This window comes from Hylobates moloch, unplaced genomic scaffold (assembly GCF_009828535.3).
Source record: "Hylobates moloch isolate HMO894 unplaced genomic scaffold, HMol_V3 SCAFFOLD_13, whole genome shotgun sequence".
Lineage (NCBI taxonomy): Eukaryota > Metazoa > Chordata > Mammalia > Primates > Hylobatidae > Hylobates > Hylobates moloch.
This window is the reverse complement of record NW_026652288.1, coordinates 50,404,378-50,425,344: the sequence shown is the minus strand read 5'-3', so window position 1 is coordinate 50,425,344 and position 20,967 is coordinate 50,404,378. Positions and strand designations below refer to the sequence as shown.

At 44.2% G+C, this 20,967-nt stretch overlaps 1 protein-coding gene across 4 annotated transcripts in view; it reads right to left on the bottom strand.

The window, feature by feature from the left end:
• The window catches only part of CBX5 (chromobox 5), a 51,218-nt gene that overhangs the window by 12,853 nt on the left and 17,398 nt on the right, over positions 1-20,967 (bottom strand). The window contains exons 1-4 of one of the 4 annotated variants that reach the window (XM_032173511.2): positions 16,961-17,073; positions 14,981-15,159; positions 9,188-9,374; positions 2,968-3,068 (exon numbers count right to left, since the gene is read on the bottom strand). In XM_032173511.2, the coding sequence (XP_032029402.1) occupies positions 2,968-3,068; positions 9,188-9,374; positions 14,981-15,117 (425 nt within the window). In that variant the 5' untranslated portion in view covers positions 15,118-15,159; positions 16,961-17,073. Of the gene's footprint in view, positions 1-2,967; positions 3,069-9,187; positions 9,375-14,980; positions 15,160-15,630; positions 15,722-15,891; positions 15,910-16,960; positions 17,074-20,967 lie in introns of those variants that run through there. The other 3 variants (XM_058426286.1, XM_032173512.2, XM_032173510.2) reach the window with 3 other exon arrangements.

Here is a 20,967-nt window from a genome sequence, read left to right as displayed (position 1 = left end):
TATTGGAGGAGATACTCAAATTTGGACTATGGTGGGAAAAGCCAATTAATGTTAATGTAAATTTTAAGTAACCATATATGGCTGAGTAGGAAAAAGCAGTCCAGCCCAGGCACAGTGCCTCATACCTATAATCCCAGCACTTTGGGAGGCCAAGGTGAGAGAAGCACTTGAGCCCGGGGCAACATAGGAAGACCTGATCTCTTCAAAAAAATTTAAAAAAATTAGCAGGCCATGGTGGCATGCACCTGTAGTCCCAGCTACTCAGGAGACTGAGGTAGGAGGATAACTTGAGCTCAGGAGGTCAAGGCTGCAGTGAGCTGTGATCACGCCACTGCACTCCAGCCTGGGTGACAGGGCGAGACACTGTCTAAAATAAAATTTTTAAAAGCAGTCCAGCCTTGACGTGGTGGCTCACATCTGTAATCCCAGCACTTTGGGAAGCTGAGGTAGGTGGATTGCTTGAGCTCAGGAGTTCGAGACCAGCCTGGCCAACATGATGAAACCCTGTCTCTACTAAAAATATAAAAATTACCCAGGTGTGGTGGCACATGCCTATAATCCCAGCTACTTAGGTGACTGAGGGATGAGAACTGCTTGAACCTGGGAGGCGAAGGTTGCAGTAAGCCGAGATGGTACCACTGCACTCCAGCCTGGGTGATAAAGCAAGACTCTGTCTCAAAAAACAAAACAAAACAAGCAGTCCATATAGCTCCTCACTTCTGACAGAATATGGCAATTCTTCAAATACAGGTTTCTGGGTAATTTACCAGCAGTACTCTCATCAGATAAAATGTTAAGCCTTTTGATTATACAACCTTTCTTTTTTTTTTTGAGACAGAGTCTCGCTCTGTTGCCCAAGCTAGAGTGCAGTGACACGATCTCGGCTCACTGCAAGCTCCACCTCCCGGGTTCAAGCCATTCTCCTGCCTCAGCCTCCCGAGTAGCTGGGACTACAGGCGCCTGCCACCAAGCCCGGCTAATTTTTTTTTTGTATTTTTAGTAGAGACAGGGTTTCACCTTGTTAGCCAGGATGGTCTCGATCTCCCAACCTTGTGATCCGCCCATCTTGGTGTCTCGGCCTCGGAAAGTGCTGGGATTACAGACGTGAGCCACCGCACCCGGCCTTGATTATACAACTTTTAAGGTAACATGTTTCTTTAGTGGCACTGCAACACAAACCCTCTATGTATCACAAATTCAGAATACTTGGAAACAGAGAGGTAGTGAGGACCACACCATAAATCACCCTGTCTTTAAGAGATCAAATTAGGGCTGGGCGCAGTGGCTCATGCCTGTAATCCCAGCATTTTGGGAGGCCAAGGCAGACAGATTGCTTGAGGTCAGGAGTTTGAGACCAGCCTGACCAACATGGCAAAACCCCATCTCTACTAAAAATACAAAAATTAGCCAGGCATGGTAGTAGGCACCTGTAATCCCAGCTACTTGGGAGGCTGAGGCAGGAGAATCGCTTGAACCCGGGAGGCGAAGATTGCAGTGAGCCAAGATCGTGCCACTGCACTCCAGGTGAAAGAGACTCTGTCTCAAAAAAAAAAAAAAAAAAATCAAATTGAGAAGAACTACTTCCTTTTCATCTAAGAGCCGTCCTCTCTCTGCTGGATGAAATAACTTGTGCTTTGGCCAGTATTAGCTTTAATGCTTTTTGTTGAGATTATTTTTCTCTTTTAGACATTATTCAGAAGGTTTGGCCCTCAGTGATGGCAGAAAGCCTCATTTGATTCCTAGCCCAGGGTCACAGGCCCATGGTCTTACAGTAGGTAATTCAGAACTGTGTAAACAAATGGTTAAGTCATGTTTATATATATATATATATAGATATATATATTTTTTTTTTTTTTTTTTTTTTTTTTTTTTAGAGATGGAGTCTTGCTCTGTCACTCAGGCAGGAGTGCAGTGGCTCGATCTCAGCTCACTGCAACCTCTGCCTCCCAGGTTTAAGCGATTATCCTTCCTCAGCCTCTTAAGTAGCTGGACTACAGGCATGCGCCACCACGCCCAGCTAATTTTTGTATTTTTAGTAGAGATGGGAGTTCGCCATGTTAACCAGGCTAGCCTCAAACTCCTGACTCCAAGCAATCTGCCTGCCTTGGCCACCCAAAGTGTTGGGATTATAGGTGTGAGCCACTGCACCCGACCTTTATATATTTTCTACCTCAAATTTATCTTTTTTTCTGATATGTAGTACTATAATTTGGCTTAATAGCAATCCATTCTGAAGCATAATTCCCATTTAACACCAATAATTGGTATCAGTTAAGGATCTCTGACATTCCAGGAGTTCAAGACCAGCCTGGCCAACACAGCAAAACCCCGTTCTACTAAAAATACAAAAATGGGCCAGGCGCAGTGGCTCATGCCTGTAATCCCAGTACTTTGGGAGGCCGAGGCAGGCGGATTACCTGAGGTCGGGAGTTCGAGACCAGCCTGACCAACATAGAGAAACCCTGTCTCTACTAAAAATATAAAATTAGCCAGGTATGTTGGCACATGCCTGTAATCCCAGCTACTTGGGAGGCTGAGGCAGGAGTATCACTTGAACCTGGAGGCGGAGGTTGCGGTAAGCCGAGATTGTACCATTGCACTCCAGCCTGGGCAACAAGAGACTTTGTCTCAAAAAAAAAAATAAATAAATAAATAAATAAATAATAAAAATACAAAAATTAGCCAGGCATGGTGGTGGGCACCTGTAATCCCAGCTACTTGGGAGGCTGAGACAGGAGAATCACTTGAACCCAGGAGGCGGAGGTTGCAGTGAGCTGAGTGAGATCGCGCCACTGTACTCCAGCATGGGCAACAAACGGCAAAACACTGTCTCAAAAAAAAAAAAAAAAAACAAGATCTCTGACATTCACGGTTTGGGAATATGCCGTCTTGCCATCCTATCTTCCACACAAATTCAAGTCACTGGCGAAGAAACACAACTGTAAAGTGAAGCCAAATCTCTCTCACCATTTCATTAGGAACATTAAATCACCACAGGAATCTGTTGCCCCAATGATCTTTTCTGGTTCCAGTCCTCTCTCAAAGCCCCGAGCGATATCATTGCTCTGCTATAAATAGAAGATAAAGAAAGGTTACAGCTTGTGAAAAGAGTAAAGAAACTCCCTGCTTCTAGGTTCAACAAAACATAACCTAAGTTAATAGCTCCTGATATCATTTCTTTCACAAATTCAGAAAAATTTTTAGAACTTAATACTAAGTACTGACAGTGACAATGAAGTGACAGTGATGCCAAGAGATATTTTTGTAAGATGTGATGATCTTTCCTGGAATTCCTCCAGAAGATTGGTGGTGAACCCTAAAAGTCTCTAATGTCCTATAAGATACTCCGGAGTCAGAGGCACGGTGGCTCACGCCTGTAATCTCAGCACTTTGGGAGGCTGAGGCAGGCAGATCACAAGCTCAGGAGTTCAAGACCAGCCTGGCCAACACCTCTGGTTGGTTTCACCCCATCCCTACTAAAAATACAAAAAATTAGCCAGGCGTGGTGGCAGGTGCCTGTAACCCCAGCTACTCGGGAGGCTGAGGCAGGCGAATTCTTTGAACTTGGGATGTGGAGGTTGCAGTGAGCCGAGACCGCACCACTGCATTCCAGCCTGGGCAACACAGCAAGAGTCCGTCTCAAAAAAAAAAAAAAAGAAAAGAAAAGGAAAGAAAAGAAAGACACTCTGGAGTCAACATCTAAGAATTCCTCTAATCCCACTCACTTGGAATCTCCTTAATATTGTAAATAAACTTCTGAAATGATAGAGAATACCATGTTTACCCTAACTGTATCTTTTCATTTTACAAACTTCAAATATACTACCTCTCTCTCAATCTTTATTTTTTTAGACTTTTAGTTTACCTTAACACTAAACAGGCCGGGCGCGGTGGCTCACGCTTGTAATCCCAGCACTTTGGGAGGCCGAGGCGGGCGGATCACGAGGTCAGGAGATCGAGACCACTGAGAAACCCCGTCTCTACTAAAAATACAAAAAAATTAGCCGGGCGTGGTGGCGGGCGCCTGTAGTCCCAGCTACTCGGGAGGCTGAGGCAGGAGAATGGCGTGAACCCGGGATGTGGAGTTTGCAGTGAGCCGAGATCGCGCCACTGCACTCCAGCCTGGGTGACAGAGCGAGACTCGACCACAGACAAACCCCGTAAAAAAAAAAAAAAAAAAAAAAACACTAAACAATACTTTTGACACATTTCACAGTCACCTGTATTTATGGAAGAATAGAGGTAAGAATTATGTAAGGCCAATACTATTAAATAGCAAAATCTCAGAGATCACAAACACCAATACCTATATGCTTGGTTAGAGAGAAGGCCCTGGTCAATGCCTATCCCCTCTGGATGTAGATGATTGTTAGCATTAGAAGGCAGAACTGGACTGTGACTGAAAACAAAAACAAACAAACAAAAAAGAAAACAAAAACAAAAAACTGGCCTGGTGCAGTGACTCATGCCTGTAATCCCAGCACTTTGGGAGGCTGACATAGGATTGCTTGAGACAAGGAATTGGAGACCAGCATGGGCAACTGTCTCTGCAAATTAGCTGGGCACAGTGGTGCACACCTGAAGTGTGCTACTCCGACTCAGGAGGCTGAGGTGGGAGGATCCCTTGGGCCCAGGAGTTCAAGGCTGCAGTGAGCTATGATCATGCCACTGTGCTCCATGGTGGGCAACACAGTGAGAACCTGTCTCTCTTTTTTTTTTTTTTGAGACAGAGTCTCGCTCTGTCGCCCAGGCTGGAGTGCAGTGGCGCAATCTCGGCTCACTGCAAGCTCCGCCTCCCGGGTTCACGCCATTCTCCTGCCTCAGCCTCTCCGAGTAGCTGGGACTACAGGCGCCCGCCACCACGCCCGGCTAAATTTTGGATTTTTAGTAGAGACGGGGTTTCACCATGGTCTCGATCTCCTGACCTCGTGATCCGCCCGCCTCGGCCTCCCAAAGTGCTGGGATTACAAGCGTGAGCCACCGCGCCCGGCCTGAGAACCTGTCTCTTAAGAAAGAAAAAATTTGATAATTCATGAGATGAGTATTGAAACTTGGTCTAAATGCAGTAATACAATCTAGACAAGGAGCATAGGTTCAAATCCATGTGTAGTAACACTGAAGAGAGCCAAAAAGCAAAATTTTATACAAGCCAGGTAATTTTTTTTTTTTAGACAGTCTCCCTTTGTTGCCTAGGTTAAAGTGCAGTGGCGCAATCTCAGCTCACTGCAACCTCCACCTTCCAGGTTCAAGTGATTCTCCTGCCTCAGTTTCCCGAGTAGCTGGGATTATAGGTGCCTGCCACCACCCCTGGCTAATTTTTTTTTTTTTTTTTTTGGAGACGGAGTCTGGATCTGTTGCCCAGGCTAGAGCACAGTGCCACAATCTCAGCTCACTGCAACCTCTGCCTCCTAGATTCAAGCGATTCTCCTGCCTCAGCCTCCTGAGTAGTTGGGATTACAGGTGCATGCCACTGCACCTGGCTAATTTTTCCATTTTTAGTAGAGACAGGGGTCTCACCATGTTGGCCAGGCTGGTCTCAAACTCCTAGCCTCAGGTGATCCGCCCCGCCTCGGCCTCCCAAAGTGCTGAGATTACAGGTGTGAGCCATCGCACCCGGCTACGCCTGGCTAATTTTTTGTATTTTTAGTCGAGACAGGGTTTCACCATGTTGACCACACTGGTCTTGAACTCCTGGCCTCAAGTGATCCACATGCCTCAGCCTCCCAAAGTGCTGGGATTACAGGTGTGAGCCACTGCACCCGGCCCAAACTAGGTAATTTAAAAAAACTTTATTATGGAAGATAATGCTAGCCTCTCTAGTGGCAACACACAAAAAAAGATTTAGAGATGCCCAAATGAACTAAATCTCTACTGCCTGATTTTCATAATAAAATCTCTTTGATCTTATGTTCACCTGCTTTCCTCTGAGACATACAAAGCATTTGGGGTCTGGGTGGTCCCCAAAGATACCAAAATCCACAATTGGAAGGAAATTCCACGCGTGGATCAATGAGAGATACTGACTTTTAAAAACACAGCCTCTTTTGGGGGCGCTTAAGGGGAAGAAGTTCCCAGATGTGCACACAGCTGCTCACAGCTGGAATGCTGGCGCATGGACTAAGTTGTAAATCATAACTGGCAACTGAAAACAGTTTGCTACATAGGGAGGGAAGAGGAGGCGAATGGAAGAAAAACGTTCAAGCTGCTGAAAAGGAGCCGGGGCGAAGAAAATGCTAAAATCATCATACAGGCAGTAATCTTAAATCAGGCATAATGCAAACTAACAAATTTCTTCTCCAGTGGTCTTAAGAAAGAAACGCAATCCCCTCCTATACCTTTAAAACATACAATCACCTATCTTTCCAGCTGTCTACCTGACAGCAGCCAGTACTGCTAAGAATGCTATCAGGGGCCCCAGATTAACATTATGATGTAAGGGCTATGTGGGGGTTGTTTTCAAGGTCGGCACCTTCAGAACCTGGCCTAGGAACAAAACTCTCTGCACTGGCCAGTGGCTCTAAGCCAGATTATTCAGACTGCTCCTTTTTAAAAATGACAGAGGCCAGGTGTGGTGGCTCACGCCTGTAATCACAGCACTTTGAGAGGCCGAGACAGGTGGATCACAAGGTCAGGAGATTGAGACCATTCTGGCTAACATGGTGAAACCCCATCTCTACTAAAAATACAAAAAATTAGCCAAGCATGGTGGCATGTGCCTGTAGTCCCAGCTACTAGGGAAGCTGAAGCAGGAGAATCGCTTGAACCCAGGAGGCGGAGGTTGCAGTGAGATCGTGCCACTGCACTCCAGCCTGGGCAACAGAGTGAGACTATGTCTCAAAAAAAAAAAAAAAAAAAATTCTAATTTTACTGGTCTGGGGTGCATCTTAGGCACTGGAGATTTTTTTTTTTTAACATACCCCCGCCCCCGGTGATTATAATGTGTAGCCAGGGTTGAGAACTAATGCTCTAGAAAGGTATAAATCTAATTAGAATGAAGATACATAGGGATGATTGTGGCAGCTACTCTGGAAGGCTGGAAGATTCCGAAGTAGACTTACGCTTTTATTAAATGTAAAGTGTATGATACATCCTTCACCACAAAAGGCTTCATAATCTTGAAATAATAAAAGGAGTGGAAGCTGGGGGCGGGAGGAGGTGGTAGAGTGTGCGTATTTATGCGCCCACACATAGATGAAAAAAGAGAGGCAATAACAGCGCTTATGCTACTTACTTGAGAGCTAAAGATCAGAAGGATTAAAGCAACTAAATCAAACCAAAATTTCATAAATACACTTCCCAAACTGAGGAAGATTCAAAAGACAAAAATTAATTTTGTACGCCAAGTATGTAGAAATAATAGATCAAGAGAATATAAATGCCACTGAACTGTACATTTTAAAATTGTTAATTGAGCCAGGCATAGTGGCTCACACCTGTAATCTCAACACTTTGGGAGGCCAAGGCAGGTGGATCACCTGAGTTAGGGAGTTCAAGACCAGCCTGACCAACATGGAGAAACACCCTCTCTACTAAAAATACAAAATTAGCTGGGCATGGTGGTGCATGCCTGTAATCCCAGCTGCTCTGGAAGGCTGAGGCAGGAGAATCACTTGAACCCAGGAGACGGAGGGTGCGGTGAGCCAAGATCATGCCATTGAACTCCAGCCTGGGCAACAAGAGTGAAACTCCGTCTCAAAAAATAAATAAATAAAAAATAAAAATAAAAATACAAAAATTAGCAGACTATGGTAGCACATAACTATAATCCCAACTACTCAGGAGGCTGAAACAGGAGACTCACTAGAACCCAGGAGGTGAAGGTTGCAGTAAGCCGAGATCACACCCATGCACTCCAGCCTGAGTGAAAGAGCAAGACTATCTCAAAAAATAAATAAATAAATAAAATATTTAATTATATATTATATGATTTTCACTGCAAAAAAAAAGATTATCAAGGATTGAAAGCAAATGCTATCATTGGAACAAAAGAAAGGGCTGGGCGTGGTGGCTCACGCCTGTAATCCCAACACTTTGGGAGGCCAAGGCTGGTGGATCACGAGGCGAGGTAAGGGGTTTGAGACCAGCCCGGCCAACATGGTGAAACCCCGTCTCTACTAAAGCTACAAAAAATTAGCCGGGCATGGTGGCGTGTGCCTGTAATCCCAGCTACTTGGGAGGCTGAGGCAAGAGAATCGCTTGAACACAGGAGGTGGAGGTTCCAATGAGCCAAGATCGCACTATTGCACTCAAGCCTGAGCAACAGAGCGCTATTCTGTCTCCAAAAAAAAAAAGAAAAAAGGAAGTGAAGTGGTAAACATTTCAAAGCCCCGACTGGGCATGGTGGCTCACATCTGTAATCTCAACACTTTGGGAGGCTGAGGCAGGCGGATCACGAGGTCAGGAGTTCAAGACCAGCCTGACCAACATGGCGAAATCCCGTCTCTACTAAAAATACAAAAATTATCGAGACCATCCTGGCTAACATGATAAAACCCCGTCTCTACTAAAAATAGAAAAAAATTAGCCAGGTGTGGTGGCGGGTGCCTGTAGTCCCAGCTACTCAGGAGGCTGAGGCAGGAGAATGGCGTGAACCTGGGAGGCGGAGCTTGCAGTGAGCAGAGATAGCGCCACTGCACTCCAGCCTAGGTGACAGAGTGAGACTCCATCTCAAAAAAAAAAAAAAAACATCAGCCAGGCGTGGTGGCACGTGCCTGTAATCCCAGCTACTACTGAGGCATGAGAATCGCTTGAAGCCAGGAGGCGGAGATTGCAGTGAGCTGAGATCGAGCCACTGCACTCCAGCCTGGGCAACAGAGCAAGACTCTGTCTCAAAACAAAACAAAACATTTCAAAGCCCCTTTCTATTCTTAAAAAATTCACCAATGATCCTCCTTCTCTACGATAACTAAGTCTTCTACTTATGGAGAAGGCAGAGGAGTGGCTTAACATTTTACAAAGGTTTAATTTTGCCCCCATAATACAATTCAGTGGCCACAAATTACATTTCTCACTTAGCCAGGAGAGGGAGCTGTAATCAACATACCTCCCTGGAAGCTCTTTTGTTCCACAATTTACCTTATAGGTCCATCCTTACAATAGAAATAACCAAAATATGATACTTTCATTTATTATTATTATTTTGGTGGCAAAAGAATAGTTTGTGGGGAAAAAGGGAAAGGAAGCTTACCTCTCTCTTTTTTTTAGATTTGATATCATCAGCACTGTTTGAGAAATTGGATTTCCTCTTGTTACTTTCTGACTTCTCCCTGGGTTTATTATTTTCACCCTCCTTCATCTTCTTATACTTTTTCATAAATTCAGAAATTAGCTCAGGGCAATCCAAGTTTTTCTCAGGTTCCCAAGTATTGTGCTCCCTGGGTAAGAAAAACAGGAACATTTAAAAAAAAAAAGGGGGGGGGGGTAGTAAAGAATGAGGAAAAAAATACAATGCCTTATTTTAAAGAGGACATTCAGACAAAAAGGACAGAGAAACCCTATGTTTTAAAACAGATAACAAATTTGATCCTAGATTTCTACCCAGGAAAAATGAAAAAAAAAAAAAAAAAAAAAAGCCCACACAAACAAAGACTTATTTACAATTGTTTACAGCAGCATTTTAATAGCCAAAAACAGAAAACAAATTCAAATGTTCATCAATGGATGGTGACATGGAAAAACAAAATGTGGTATATCCATACAAAGGAATATTATCCAACAACAATAAACAAAATATTAAAACATGCTACAACTTGGAAGAACCCCAAAAACATTATACTAAGTGAAAGAAATAAGACACAAGATACTACATACTGTCTAATTCCATTTACATGAAATGTCTGGGAAAGACAAATTTATAGAGACAGAAAGCAGATCAGTGGGGCACGGTGGCTCACACCTGTAATCCCAGCACTCTGGGAGGCCAACGCAGGCAGATCACTTGAGGTCAGGAGTTTGAGACCAGCCTGGCCAACACAGTGAAACCGTGTCTCTACTAAAATTACAAAAATTAGCTTGGTGTGGTGGTACACATCTGTAGTCCCAGCTACTCGGGAGGCTGAGGCAGGAGAATCGCTTGAGCCCGGGAAGGGGAGGTTGCAGTGAGCTGAGACTGCGCCACTGCACTCCTGCCTGGGAGAAAAAGCCAGACTTTGTCTCAAAAAAAAAAAAAAAAAAATAGCAGATCAGTGATTGCCTGGGGCTGAGGGAGTTGTAATTAACTACAAATGGGAATCAAGAGAATTTTGGGGGACACGAAAATGTTCTGAAACTGGATCATAGTGGTGGTTGCATAGCTCTATAAATTTACTACAAATCATTTAATTGGAGCCAGGCACAGTGGCTAACGCCTGTAATCCCAGCACTTTGAGAGGCACTCAGGAGTTCGAGACCAGCTTGGTCAATATTGCAAAACCCTGTCTCCACTAAAAATACAAAAATTAGCTGGGCTTGGTGGTGCACACCTGCAGTCCCAGCTACACAGGAGGCTAGGGCAGGAGAACTGCTTGAATCTGGGAGGCTGCGGTTGTAGTAAGCCAAGATTGCGCCATTGCATTCCAGTCTGGGCAACAGAGTGAGACTCCATCTCAAAAAATAATAATAATAATAATTTAATGGGGCTGGGCACAGTGGCTCACACCTGTAATCTCAGCACTTTGGGAGGCCAAGGTGAGCAGATCACTTGGGCCCACCAGTTCAAGACCAGCCTAAGCAATATAGCAAGACTCTGTCTCCACAGAAAATTTAAAAATTACTCAGGCATGGTGGCTTGCACCTGTAGTCCCAGCTACTTGGGAGGCTGAAATGAGAGGATCCCTTGAGCCCAGAAAGTTGAGGCTGCAGTGAACCGTGATTGCACCACTGCACTCCCACTTGGGTAACAGAGTAAGATACTGTCTCAAAAAAAAAAAATTACTGAATTGTACAATTTTTTTTTTTTTTTTTTTTTTTTTTGAGATGGAGTCTCACTCTGTCTTGCAGGCTGGAGTGCAGTGGTGTGATACTGGCTCACTGCAACCTCCGTCTCCTGGGTTCAAGCGATTCTCTGGCCTCAGCCTCCCCAGTAACTGGAATTACAGGCATGCGCCACCAATTTTTGTATTTTTAGTAGAGACGGGGTTTCACCATGTTGGCCAGGCTGGTCTCGAACTCCTGACCTCAAGTGATCCGCCTGCCTCAGCCACTCAAAGTGCTGGACTTACAGGTGTGAGCCACCGCATCCAGCCTAAATTGTACAGTTTCAATGGGTGAATTTTATGGTGTTTAAATTATACCTCGATAAAGCTATTTAAAAACCCAAATTTCAGCCAGGCACGGTGGCTCATGCATGTAATCCCAGTACTTTGGGAGGCTGAAGCAGTTGGGCATGGTGGCGCCTGCCTGTAATCCCAGCTACTCAGGAGGCTAAGGCGGGAGAATCGCTTGAACCCGGGAGGCAGGAGGTTGTGGTGAGCTGAGTTCGAGCTATTGCACTCCAGCCTGGGCAACAAAAGTGAAACTCCATCTCAAAAAAAAAAAAAAAAAACCGGGGGCGGAGGAAAGGTTTCTTTAGATGGGAATGATTTGAACACATGCCATAATAACCTGACTCAAGTAGAAAGCAGAAAGATGGAAAAATCTGAGCTATTTACTCTTGACCTAAACAACTTTCTACAAAAGGAATATAATATTGAGATAAAATTTATTTCTAAATCATTTGAGCTAATATGGGAAAGTTTCTCCTTTATATCCCTTCTCTCAGCAGAAAAAAAATTCCTCAGCCTGGCATGGTGGCTCACGTCTCTAATCCCAGCACTTCGGGAGGCAAAAGCAGGTGGATCACCTGAGGTCAGGAGTTCGAGACCAGCCTGGCCAACACGATGAAACCCCATCTCTACTAAAAATACAAAATTTAGATGGGCGTGGTGGTGGGCACCTATAATCCCATCTACTCGGGAGGCTGAGGCAGGAGAATCGTTTGAACCCGGGAAAGGGAGGTTGCAGTGAGCCAAGATCATGCCATTGCACACCAGCCTGGGCAATAAGAGTGAAACTCGTCTCAAAAAAAGAAAAGAAGTCAAGAAAAAAAATTCCTCACACAGTAACTTTCCCCAAAACCTACAGACCATATAGTTTACCATCCCAGAGGAAATTAACATACCAATATCAAAAGGTGTACCAAGACTATTACACAAGCCGAATAGACTTGGGGGTTGGGAAGAGTCTGTTGATAGGAAAGCCAGTCCTATAATGCGATTATCCCTTTTCCTAACACTTTGGTACTGCTGCTTCTACTTCAGTTTCCACCCAAAAGACAACACAGTATGATTTAAAAAGAGCCTGGGTTGGCCAGGGACAGTGATTCACACCTATAATCCCAGCACTTCAAGAGGCCAAGGCAGGCAGATCGCTTGAACCCAAGAGTGCGAGACCAGCCTGGGTAACACGGTGAGACCCTGTCTCTATTTTAAAGATAAAAAGGCAGGGCACGGTGGCTCACGCCTGTAATCTCAGCACTTTGGGAGGCTGAGGCGGGTGAATCACAAGGTCAGGAGTTCGAGACCAGCCTGGCCAACATGGTGAAACGCCAGCTCTACTAAAAATACAAAAAGTTAGCTGGGCGTGGTGGTGGGCACCTGTAATCCCAGCTACTCGGGAGGCTGAGGCAGGAGAATCGCTTGAACCCGGGAGGCGGAGGTTGCAGTGAGCCGAGATCGTGCCATTGCACTCCAGCGTGAGCAATAGTGACAGACTCTGTCTCAAAAAAAAAAAAAAGATAAAAATATGTAAAAATTTAAATTAAAAAAATAATTAAAGTTTTGGAAGAGGCAAGGGTTTTGCTATGTTAACCAGACAGGAGTGCAGTGGCTATTCACAGGCATGATCCTACGAATGCTCAAAACGGGAGTTCTGACCTGCTCTGGTTCACTCCTCCTTAGGCAACCTGGTGGTCCCTCACTCCTGGGAGGTCACTGTATTGATGCCAAACTTAATGCAGACACCTGATCGGTTTAGTGCACTACAGCCCAGAATTCCTGGACTCAAGCAATCCTCCCACTTCAACCTCCCTAGTAGCTGGGACTACAGGTACACACCACCATGCCTGGACTCTAAATGCTTTTATGAGAATCAAAGAGAGCACAAGAGGTAGAATCTGATCACTGTCTAGCACAAAGTAGGGGTTTAGTTATAGACAATGCTGATTTGTTCCAGTCTTTTATGAAATCCAGAGCATTGCCGGGCGCGGTGGCTCACGCCTGTAATCCCAGCACTTTGGGAGGCCGAGGTGGGTGGATCACGAGGTCAGGAGATCGAGACCACGGTGAAACCCCGTCTCTACTAAAAATACAAAAAATTAGCCGGGCATGGTGGCGGGCACCTGTAGTCCCAGCTATCAGAGAGGCTGAGGCAGGAGAATGGCGTGAACCCGGGAGGCGGAGCTTGCAGTGAGCCGAGATTGCGCCACTGCACTCCAGCCTGGGCGACAGAGCAAGACTTCGTCTAAAAAAAAAAAAAAAAGAAATCCAGAGCATTTCTGAAAAAGGACCAATGTTTAATTTGTCTACCCCAAACCTTATCTTTTCCCCTTTCATCTATGGTAAGGTACCAGTAGCTCAACGACAGAAAAAGAGCTTCAAGTATCTTTCAAACACCCAAATATTTCCAGTGGTGATTCAATGGGCCCAATAAACATCTTCAAAATCTTCTGGTGTTACTTTAGTTCCTATCTGTTAGTGCTCTAGAGGTCTCTCAAACTTAACAGTTCTTATCTCTAGTAGAAGCTGTGATACCACTCCTCTCTAGAAACAGAGGGCATCTTCTGATTGTTGTGCTACCCATACTTGCACTCTGGGTGCTAGAGATGCTAAGCATCCTGCAATGCATGAATGATCCCACCTACAACGCCAATAATTCTCCAGATGAGAAACCTTGATTCATGTAATGAAATAACCTCCAGTATGTTTCAAAGGTTTCTGACACATAGCCTTTATCCAAAAGTATTGGTAAACCACTGTATCTTTTAGTGTATTTAGGTCCCATATTGCAGAGCTGTGCCATCCAATATGGTAACCACTAGCCACATGTGCCTATTTGAAATGCAGCTAGTTTGAATGGAGATGCACTATAAAGTATAAAATATATCCCAGATTTTCAAGTCTTAGCACTCACACACAAAAAAATTTCATTAATAACTTTTGTACTGATTAATGCTGAAATAGTATTTTCATGTATTAGGTTAAATAAAATATTACTAAAATTAATTTCACAGCCAGGCATGGTGGCTCACGCCTGTAATCCCAGCACTTTGGGAGGCCAAGGCAGGTGGCTCACTTGAGCCTGGAAGTTCGAGACCAGCCTGAGTAACATGACAAAACCGTGCCTCTACTAAAAACAGTCACTGAGGCTGGAGTGCAGTGGCGTGATCTTGGCTCACTGCAACCTCCGCCTCCTGGGTTCAAGTGATTCTCCTACCTCAGCCTCTGGAGTAGCTGGGATTACAGGGACCCGCCACCACATCTAATTTTTTTATTTTTAGTAGACGGGGTTTTGCCATGTTGGCCAGGCTGGTCTCAAACTCCTGACCTCAGGTGATCCGCCCGCCTCAGCCTCCCAAACTGCTGAGATTAGAGTGCAAGCCACCGTGCCTGGCCTTATAAGCACTACTGTTTATCCTTATTTCACTGAGGAGATAAAATGATTAAGGAAATTAGCCAAGGCCATCCAGTTTGTATCATAAGTGGTGGAGTTAGAATGTAGACCCAGGCAATCTGACTCCCGAGTCTGTGCTCCTAACCAATTCATTATACTGCCTTTCAAAAGTAGTATCATTAGAACGTAAGCTCCATAAGCGGAGAGATTTTGTTTTCTTTACTGCTGTGTCTTCTCTTAGGAAGAGTGCAGGAGGGGGAAGAAAAAGACAAAGATGCTTGTGATTCCTAAGGAAGTAAACCAAAGGTATCTATCTCTACAGAGTCCCAACGCCTAGGGAAAAAAAGGAACTTACTCAGAAAAGCCTTTCCACTTCAGTAGATATTCCACTTGTCCCTTAACCACGCGCCTGTCTAGCACCTTCTCCACAACGTACTCCTCCTCATCCTCTGAAGAAGAACTGTCAGCTGTCCGCTTGGTTTTCTTTCCCATGTCGCACACCGTTCCACCTGAAAGACTAAGGCCACCGGGTCCCTGCCAAGGCAAAGGACAAAATGGTTAGAATCCATGTGAGGAGTTAAAAACTTTTCTTGATGGGATGAAAAGGGGATAACACTAAGTTGCCATGTGCCCTGCTCTTGAGTCTCAAATCATTCTACAGATGAGTCCTAAGAGTTTAATTTAAAAATGAATCGGTCTTCACTTCCTCAACTACAACCTTCTCTTCGGCTAAAGAGACCAAAACTATTAGAAGGCACAACTGTCTAACTCTTCTATTTCAGATTCCAAAAGACTAGTAGTGCGGTATGTTATTCCTGGCTATGTTTATAACTGTTTACAAGCCAGGAACTCAAACGGAAATGTGCAAAATCTTCAGTTAAATGAACCAAGATAAAATTAAAACCTTTTTCTCCAAGGTGAATAAGAGTCTTTATAAAAATGAAAAAAGAAAAGCCACTAAAATATGAGTTTTCTGTGCTCTGAGCATCTTGCCCAGTCTCTTACCAGAACACAAAAAAGGCTTGCTCAGGCATCTTTCACCACATTTTCAGTGACTCGGTACATTTCCCTTAAACAAATTGAGCTTGTCCCTTCAAAGCATCCATCAGCTCACAAAAGCAAGGCTGACATCTCAAACACACTAATCTTCTTTTTTAGAAAGCTAATTTGGGGATGGGAGGGAGGCAGAAAGGAGAAAAAATTTTTCAGTCCTAAAATTCAAAATTAGTCACTAGATTGTTCAGTAATTCCCAAGATGCAACTAACCCAAATAGTTAAGAAGGTACTTCTCCCTCTTAACTGAAGTTGACTCAGGGCCAAAGGAAGAGGAGGAGGAAAAAGAAGTCTGGCCCCAGACTCAGCATCAACATGAAGTCTCCTCAAAATACAGAGGAACCATTCATAGGCCCAAGGAAAGCTGAAGCAAGGAAACACAAATGGAAATTGAGTTAAGCTCAGAAATATGCACACCAGGGGGTACGCAACAGAGAATCTAGTTTTAAAAATTCCTGTGTTATTGTTCCATAATCATTTTTAAGAATTCTTCCTTAACCATGCTAAATGGTGCCTACAGTCTGGATTAGAGAGTAGCAGAAATTGTTTTCTTAGCTGAAATCCATTATTATTTTCCTGTAATCTTTAAAGATGTTTATCAGCACCCTCTAACCACCCTGACCAGAAAACCACTGGGTCAGGGAGGGCCCACTACTAATCTCAGAATGATGTTCAAGTCACATAAAAAGTGGCAATTATCAATTCACTTTAAATTAGCAAAATTTTAAAGTTATTAAAGAATATATAGTTGGAAACCATATCTCCAGAACTTACTAGCAATAGGTCTGCCCACCTAAAAAACTGCCTATACCCATTACTGCCCTATAAGACTAAGTTTTTATTAAAATACTCTATTTGGAAGAGGAGGTAGTAGCAAAATGTAGGTGCAGGGGGTTAAAATAATTTTTCCATTAATTTAGAAGAGTCCTAAGCTTCAAGAAAATATCTTATGTGGTTTATTTAAAATAAAACAGCCTCCGACCTCACCAGAGACAGGAAATGTCATATTCCAGGGAGAGTACCCCACCCCCACCCCCACTCACCTTGGAATTTCCGGGAGCTGAGCAGTTTAGGTCAGAGCGCTGGGGTTAAAACCAGCCCCATGTTAGATGCATGCAGTTAAGCATTGTGGCTATGGCCTCCCCTGCCTCACCAGGAAAAACAAGGATTTACATGTGTTCTTCATTTTGAGGGAGAGAAAAGGAAAATCTCCCTTTACACCTTCATGCAGAAGAGGAGCCCCAAAGGTATAAAATGAATGGGGGTTCCCTCCTTTACCTACCGGATCGCCCCAGTTCTTTCTTTCCCTCTGGGCTAACAGGAGGGGCCTCCCCTCCCAGGTCTGGGTCTTGGCGGGCTGGCAGCTCCCCCGCCCCCACCCAGCTGCCTGGGCGCCACTGCGCAGCTGTCCCAGTCCGTTGCCATAGCAACTGGCAGCAGTACTACACTAAGGGGGAGACGCAAATGGAAAAGTTAAAAGGCTTAACTTTCCTTTTCAGTGAAGACTGGGTGGAGAAGTTGGAAGGTACCTCTCTTGGCCTTAAGGCTAAGGCATTCAGAGCTCAAGGGAATTACTTCTTAGGTTTTAAATCCAGTATTTATGCTTATTCCTCTAACAGCACTGTGAATTAATCAATAACATTTTAAGATCATCTAACAAGATTACAGCTCAATTGAAGGGGGGAGGGGAAAGGCTCGATCCTTCTACAACACGATCAGTACAAACCACCCATCACTTAATCCAGCCCACCAGAGCACTTTGGGCAATCCCATTTTACCATCTGTCACAGAACAGTTAATTAAAATTGCTTGAGGGAAAAATAACAGGAAACAGGGGTGGAGAAGTATTTTAAAGACACTATATAACTTTCCTTCTTTGGGGGGATTACTAGAGACAAAATCCAAAGACATGAAGCACTACCAAAACAACAACCAAAAAAAAAAAAAAAAAAAAAAAACCTTTTAACTAAAATTAGAGGTGGAGGGCCAGGCGCAGTAGCTCATGCCTGTAATCCCAGAACTTTTTGGGAGGCCAGGGCGGGGGCAATCATTTGAGGTCAGGTGTTCAAGACTAGCCTGACCAACGTGGTGAAACCCCATCTCTACTAAAAATACAAAAAATTAGCCAGGCGTGGTGGCAGGCGCATATACTCCCAGCTCCTCAGGGGGCTGAGGGAGGAGAAATCGCTTGAACCCAGGAGGCAGAGGTTGCAGTGAGCCTAGATCCACCCCTGCACTACAGCCTGGGCGACAAGAGTGAGACTCTGTCTCGAAAAAATAAAACAAAATAAATTTAGGTGGAAAAAAATTCCTAAGCAGCTTAAAAAAAAAAAAAAAAGGAGAGCAGTTCTGCCACAACCTAATGGTTGATAAATTAAAACCACTTCTAGGTTGTTCTATAATGTTATAAAACAGATTTTTAAATAATTATTCATCACCTGATACATTATTAATGTACAACTCTCTGTATCAGTATGTCTAATACTTGAGAAAAGTAGTACTGGGATAAATAAAAAAGATATATATAGACTTCAAATACTATAAGTTTTCCATTCTTCTGGCTTTAAAGAACATTTTAGAGAGCTCCAAAACTCTACTCTGCTTTATAGATATGGAACTTTAAAGCCAGAAGTGGCTGCCATAGGAGAGTAAGAAAAAGGGACAATCAAAAGCAAAGAACTCAGCTGAGCCAGGCATGGTGGCTCACACCTGTAATCCCAGCACGTTGGGAAGCCGAGGCGGGTGGATTACCTGAGGTCAGGAGTTCGAGACCAGCCTGACCAACACGGTGAAACCCCATCTCTACTAAAAATACAAAAATTAGCCAGGCATAGTAGCACTCGCCTGTAATCCCAGCTACTTGGGAGGCTAAGGCAGAAGAATCGCTTGAACCTGGGAGGCAGAGGTTGCAGTGAGCTGAGACTGCGCCACTGCACTCCAGCCTGGGCAACAAGAGCGAAACCATCTCAAAAAAAAAAACCAGAACTCGAGAAGAAGCACAATGGTGACTATTATGGCTGTCAAACAGAAGAAACCATAGCGTGTAAGACCAAAGTAGAAATTTTTTTTTCTTTTTTTTTTTTTTTTGAGACGCAGTCTCGCTCTGTCACCAGGCTACAGTGCTGTGGCGTGATGTCGGCTTACTGCAACCTCCAACTCCCTGGTTCAAGAGATTCTCCTGCTTCAGCCTCCCGAGTAGCTCGGATTACAGGCATGCGCCACCACGCCCAGCTAATTTTTGTATTTTTAGTAGAGATGGGGTTTCATCGTGTTGGCCAGGATGGTCTCGATTTCCTCATCTTGTGATCCGCCCGCCTGGGCCTCCCAAAGTGCTGGGATTACAGGCATGCGCCACTGCACCTGGCCAGAAATTTTTTAATTACAAAAGATTTCCTCAGATTTGAATGGATCATCAGCAAACCTCTGATTAAAAACGGCATTTTTCAATTCTTCTTACCTTTTGTTTTAAACTTTTCATAATTAAGGGATATGAAAACAATACCAAACATTTGAATAGGATCCTGACTCTGATTAACTTGCCATGTGTTATCTTGAGTAAATAAATTTCCTATCTAACCCCGGCATCATTTAAACGGGCTAAATAAATCTGTACTACCTGCCCTACCTACCTCCTAGGGAAAAAGTGAGTTTATGTTGAAACCAAAGATCTATTAAGTCCCCCAAAGAGAACCTTCTGTAAAAATATGTCAGGGCTGAATACAACAGCAGAAGAAAATATGTGACCTTCCAAATTCCTAAGCTAGTAAACCATATCACATGCAGTAACTCCTGCAGCTCAACACGTTAGTAGATAGCAAGAAAAAGAGGAACAGTGTCTTTGTTAACTAGGCACTGGAAAATGAATAAACCTTCAGAGAACAGGGTAGGTATGTTCTCTCTCAAGGGCAAAATACTTATTCCTTAAAACTCAGACAAACTTTAAAGATGGCAGAATGAAAAGACTAATAGTAACTCTGTGAAGGAATAAGGAACAGGAAAGAATGACAGCAATACTAACATTTTGGTGAACCTTTCAGAGAAAGAAAAGTGAATTTAATGAGGAAAGAGACAAAAATATTCTGGTGTCCACCCCTCCCCACAAAACATCAGGAAATAAAGATTGAGTTCAATTCCCTCCTTTCCACCCTTAAGAACTGCCTAAAGAGCACGTGGGCTAAGGTCCTTTTCTTTTGGGGAAATGGGTTTTGTAATCACTGACAAATCGAATTGGGCCTGATGCCAGGAGTCAGAGTCCAACCATAATATTCTTTAAAGGATGGCATGCAATTGTCTTGTAAATCTCCTAGACAATCACAGATCAGAAGCTGGCAAGGATGACGACATAGTTCTGATGGAATGTGTCTTATCTTAACCTTGAAGTTACAGATCTGCTCAGGAGCAGCAGTAAGAAATGAGAAATGCACTCAGACATCGGAGGGGACATAATTCTCTCTTAGACAGTGCGACCCAGAGTATTAGGGTCAAATGAAACACAAAGCCAGTCAAACAATTTAAGGGCTAGAGCCTGGACCAGATAAAGCATCAACACTGGTGGTTCACACTGAGCTTAGGAGGAGGGAGCTTTCCAGCATGAGAAATGAGACATGGCTGGCAGGATGATGGAGTGATTAAGGTAGAATCCCAATACCATGACAAAGGAAAAGAAAATGAGCCTCTGAACACAACCTTATACTTGTGGAAATCTCCAAGGGAAAGGGTGAGCAGCTTCTCAAATTTCTAGTCTTTCAGGCATAACAGCTCTCAGTCTTCTCTCTTAAATATACATAGGAACTATCTGGTAAAGCTACCAATAACTATAGATAGATTACAGCACCTAAGGCCCACTGAGATGAGAAAAGAGGCTGGGTGCGGTGGCTCACGCCTGTAATCCCAGCACTTTGGCAGGCCGAGGAGGGCAGATCTCCTGAGGTCAGGAGCTCCAGACCAACCTGGCCAACATGGTGAAACCCTGTCTCTACTAAAAATACAAAAATTAGCCAGGCGTGGTGGCAGGCGCCTGTTATCTCAGCTACTTGGGAGGCTGAGGCAGGAGAATCGCTTGAACCCAGAACGTGGAGGTTGCAGTGAGCCAAGATAGAGCCATTGCACTCCAGCCTGGGCAACAAGGGCAAAACTCTGTCTCAAAAAAGGAAAAAAAAACTTATCAGTCCCCAGCAATTACAGAGAGGGCATCACAAGCAAGCTAGGGCAACCCAGAAAAACAAGAGGTAGGCCAGCACAGTGGCTCTCGCCTGTAATCCTAGCACTTTGGGAGGCCAAGGCAGGTGG